This window comes from Solanum lycopersicum, chromosome 1, assembly GCF_036512215.1.
Source record: "Solanum lycopersicum chromosome 1, SLM_r2.1".
Classification (NCBI taxonomy): Eukaryota; Viridiplantae; Streptophyta; class Magnoliopsida; order Solanales; family Solanaceae; genus Solanum; species Solanum lycopersicum.
This window is the reverse complement of record NC_090800.1, coordinates 47,400,670-47,404,890: the sequence shown is the minus strand read 5'-3', so window position 1 is coordinate 47,404,890 and position 4,221 is coordinate 47,400,670. Positions and strand designations below refer to the sequence as shown.

General features: G+C 36.2%; 1 protein-coding gene across 1 annotated transcript; it reads left to right on the top strand.

Moving 5' to 3' along the window:
* The first annotated feature begins 341 nt into the window (after window positions 1-341).
* On the top strand, window positions 342-934 carry LOC104647245 (uncharacterized). Its single transcript, XM_010322239.1, has 2 exons — window positions 342-655; window positions 769-934. Exons 1-2 carry the CDS (start codon window positions 342-344, stop codon window positions 932-934), a joined length of 480 nt encoding a protein of 159 aa, XP_010320541.1.
* The last annotated feature ends 3,287 nt before the right edge of the window (window positions 935-4,221 follow it).

Sequence of the window (4,221 nt, the reverse complement as noted above, 5' to 3'; positions counted from 1 at the left end):
CCCTGTGGGGGAATGAATGCCTTTAGGATTAGAGAGTTTTTTAGGATGAACCCTACGTAATTTAGTGGTTCCAAGGTGGACAAAGATCCAAATGGGTTCATAGATGAGATTTTTAAGACTCTTGCTATTTTGGGATTGACTTCAAGGAAAAAGTGGATCTAGCCGCTTACCAATTGAAAAATGTGGCACAAATGTGGTATGAACAATCAAAAGATTCTAGTTCGGTAGGGGATGAAACCATAGAGTGGAAGACTTTTTAGTCGTATTTCCTTGATAGGTTCTTCCCTAGGGAATTGAGGGAGGGTAAGTTGGGGGAATTCATAAACCTCAAGCAAGGTGATATGACTGTTAAAGATTATGATTTGAAATTCACTCTTTTGTCTAAGTATTCCCCAAGCTTGGTAGCAAACCCTAGAGACTTGATTAATAGGTTCATGACGAAGGTGTCCATACTAGTGGAAGAAGAGTGTCGTATGCCAATGCTTTTTGATGACATGGATATCTCCGAACTCATGGTGTTTGCTCAAAAACTAGAAGAGTCCAAAATTAAGAAGGATAAAAAGAGAAATAGGATTCACAAGGATGGATCCGATGGACATGGTCGTTCTATGAAGCAACAAAACTTTTTGAGGCAAGGTTATTCTAACGCCTCTAGGTATGAGTATTAGAGGGTGTCTAACCCTAGACCTCAAGAGAAGATCAATGAGTATTCTTGACCTACTTGCCCTAAGGGTGGTAAGAAACATGAGGTATGTGTTTGACTGGTAGAGATGGTTGCTATGGGTGTGGTGAGAATGGCCACATGATGAAGGATTGTCCTAAGGCAAAGGACAGTGTGCGAGAAGGAGATCAAGTTGCTTCTAATAATGTGGAAATTGTTCCTCAAGCCAAGAATAGGTTTTATGCTCTCCGATCTAAGGGTGATCCCCAGTGATCTCATTATGTCCCTTTCCAATATCTTTTTCTTCAATGATTTACGAAAATTTCAAGAATATCCTACGATTTTGATCTTCTTCGCTGATTTTTCTGCTCTTAATTATGATGAACTGAAGTTAGAAAGACAAGTGTGGCTTATTCACAAGTGGGAGATAAGGAGCCTTTTTCATAAGGCCTTTAAATGATTATGTGTAGTTATGATTTAGCTTGGAATTGAATTGTTTCCTTGATTTGGGTATGTGCATTTAGGTATATTGCATTTACTATAGGCTTCTAGTCTAGAATTGGTCCTTTAAAGAGATGTTAATGTAAGGTGTCATTCGAGGATGAATGTTTCCGAAGTGGGAGATATTCTAACACCCAAAAATGAATAAGGTAAAGATAGAAATTAACATGTGTGTGTCATTATATTATAAGGTCTTAAAATGACTAATTATACTGTTAAGATTCAGTGTATTGATTTTGAAAGAGTTTTGAAGTGAAACATCCAAGGTTTACCTAGACGGTCGGAAGCTAGCCTAGTTGAACTACTCTGTAGTAGGGCTTTTCAGTGGAGTTTTGGATATAACATGAGGGTGAAATTCAATGTAGAGGGTTCCTACACATATACTCAAATGTAAGGAGTCAAAACGTTCGAGTACGATACCCCAGGGCCACCCTAAGGGTCACCTTACAAGACCCAAACATTGGCCAAGAAAGCTGTCGGAAGCCAAGATTCTGGAGGGTGCTGCGGGTCGCGCCTGCAACACTCAAAGGGGAAAAAGTTTCCCTGCGACACGGGGACAACATGAACCATTTTGTCTCATAATAAATTCCAAAATCAAGAATTAGAGATTTGGTCGCGTTGTTTTTAAGTAAAATTAGAATTGGTTAAATGGTCCAATAAGTGCAGGGTTATTTTGGGTACTTTAGGAATTAATTATTTGAGGTTATGAAAGGGATTTGAAGTGAATTAAAGCAGTACAATATTCATTTATAACGTAGACTCCAAATCAAAACCTCTCCCTCACCCAAAATTCTCTCAAGAACACCATTGAAAAAGATGAGAAATAGATAGGAAGCTCTTAGGACGAAATTCACCAAGGAATCAAGCTGACTTTAAGACTCTTATCTAAGGTATATGAAGATTTTTCATTCATGTATTCTTCAATCCATAAAGTCCCCTAGTTTTCCTTAATTTTAATGGAAAGAACCCAAATCTAGAGAGGGTTGTGATTGCATTGTGGGTAAGGCTTGATTGTGATCCCAATCTAGTGGATAGCATTCGATTATGTTCCTATGATGATTATGTGATTTTTTCATGAGTTTTTCATGGTGAAATATAAGTTAGCTTGGATTAGGTTAGTCTAGAGAAGTACTTAGTATGGACGGTAGTATGGGATGCCATCGATAGATGGAACAAGTATGACTTGAATATACCTATGACATAACCCTTATGTCATGTATGTTTATATTGGGTAGTAGATATGATTGCTTTGCATGACATGATTGACATAAGATGATAGTTCTGTGTCAATATGAAATAAGTCTACTAGGGACTCTTTAAATGAAATGGAATAGGGTGACTTCAAGATATACAATGGTTGTTTTCCATGACATCATTGTCATAAGATGATAGGTCCTTGTCAATATGAAATAAGTTTACTAGAGACTCTTTAAATCAAATGGAATGGGATGCTTCACGTGCATTGCACAAGTGTGCTTTAAGGTAGCCAAGGGGCATAGTTCTCATATGACATAAAGAAGTTAGGTCTTTATTATGAGAGTGGATTATGATCAATAATGACTAAAGAGAGTTACTTAGATTTGGTAGTAGCATGGGATGTTACCTTAACCTTGCACAAGTATACTTGGAGGTGGCTTGTGATGCATTTCGTTTGAATAAGAATGACAATGATTTAAGTATGAACTCTTATAGGATTTATGATGTTTTATTATGCATATGATATTCATGTTATGGTTATGACTTTATCTCTTATGATTATGTTTATTGTTGACTAACCCTTTGAGATATCTTATGTTTGTATATAGTTTCCATACTTGGTACAATTCGTACTAACGCATATTTTGCCTACATTTTAATCCAATGTCTTAAATATATTGAGTTGCTTAAATGGCAGCGTTTCCAAGGCTTGTCAAGGATTGAAGATTGGTGAGTCCTCATAGCATCCGAGGACAACCACCGCTATATTGTCTTATAATATTAACTGTTTTAGACTTTTATGGGCTTTGACCCAAAATATCTGTAATCTTTTATTCATTTATGGTTTTTGCGACATATGTTAGAAGTTTTATTAATTGATTTCACATTATGTTTTGAAGAAAAAACTTTAATTTCGTTCTACTTTTGGTATATATGCAATGAATGATGTCTAAGAGGCTTGTACAAGACCTCCGAGAGGTCAAGTACGCCGTGTGGCGACTCAAGAATTCTCTAGCCTCTAGGGCGTACTTGTGGGTTGTTACAACTTCTCATATTGAAATAATACGGTGACCTCTCACTCAACATTTGTAAAGAAACTTGAATCACAAATCATCCAACTTTCAATGCAATTAAATTCAAAACAACAAGAAAATCTTGCTAATGTTATTTTAGTTATTTTGCAGAGTAATCAGGACAAATGCATAGCAATGTTGAATGGGAGTGGTAAAGTCGTAGGTAGTGATGTAGCAATTAATGACCAAGAAAAATATAGTTAAGAGAAAAATCATGCCATTGATATGGATGGGTTTGTCGTAGGATTGAACAATGAAAGACCTAATAAGATTGATGAAGTAATTGAGAAAGTTACCATCGATGAGATAAAAACATCAAATGAGGGGTTTTCTTGTTCTTCGATGCGTGCAAAACTATTGCCTAAATTTAACCCACCGTTCCCTGTAAGGTCGAAGAAAAGGTATGAAAATGCAATGTACCATAAAATTCACTCCTTTTTAAAACTTTGTCTATAAATCATCCTTTGGTGGAAGAGTTGTTCTAAATGCTGGGCTATGAAAAGTTCATGCAAGAATTTGTTACCAAGAAGAGAAGTATGGATGTTTTAAACAATTGAGGTGTATTATAATTGTAGTGCCATTATGACGGGAAATGTAGGTGTCAACAAAGCTTATCTGGGGGCATTCTCGTCAATGATGAATCATCATCCTATCAACGAAACATCATCTTCTTATCATGTAGTAGCATTATCCTATCAATAGATCGTCATCATTATATCAATGGATCATCATCTTTCCATCAATGAAGCATTATTCTTTTACAGCATATCAAGTCATTATCTAATGCGT

Excerpts from the sequence above, each read along its gene's own strand:
- LOC104647245 (XM_010322239.1), top strand. The coding sequence starts at position 342 with ATGACTGTTAAAGATTATGATTTGAAATTCACTCTTTTGTCTAAGTAT. Across the intron at positions 656-768 it reads GGTTATTCTAACGCCTCTAG|AGATGGTTGCTATGGGTGTG; the intron begins GTATGAGTATTA and ends TTTGACTGGTAG.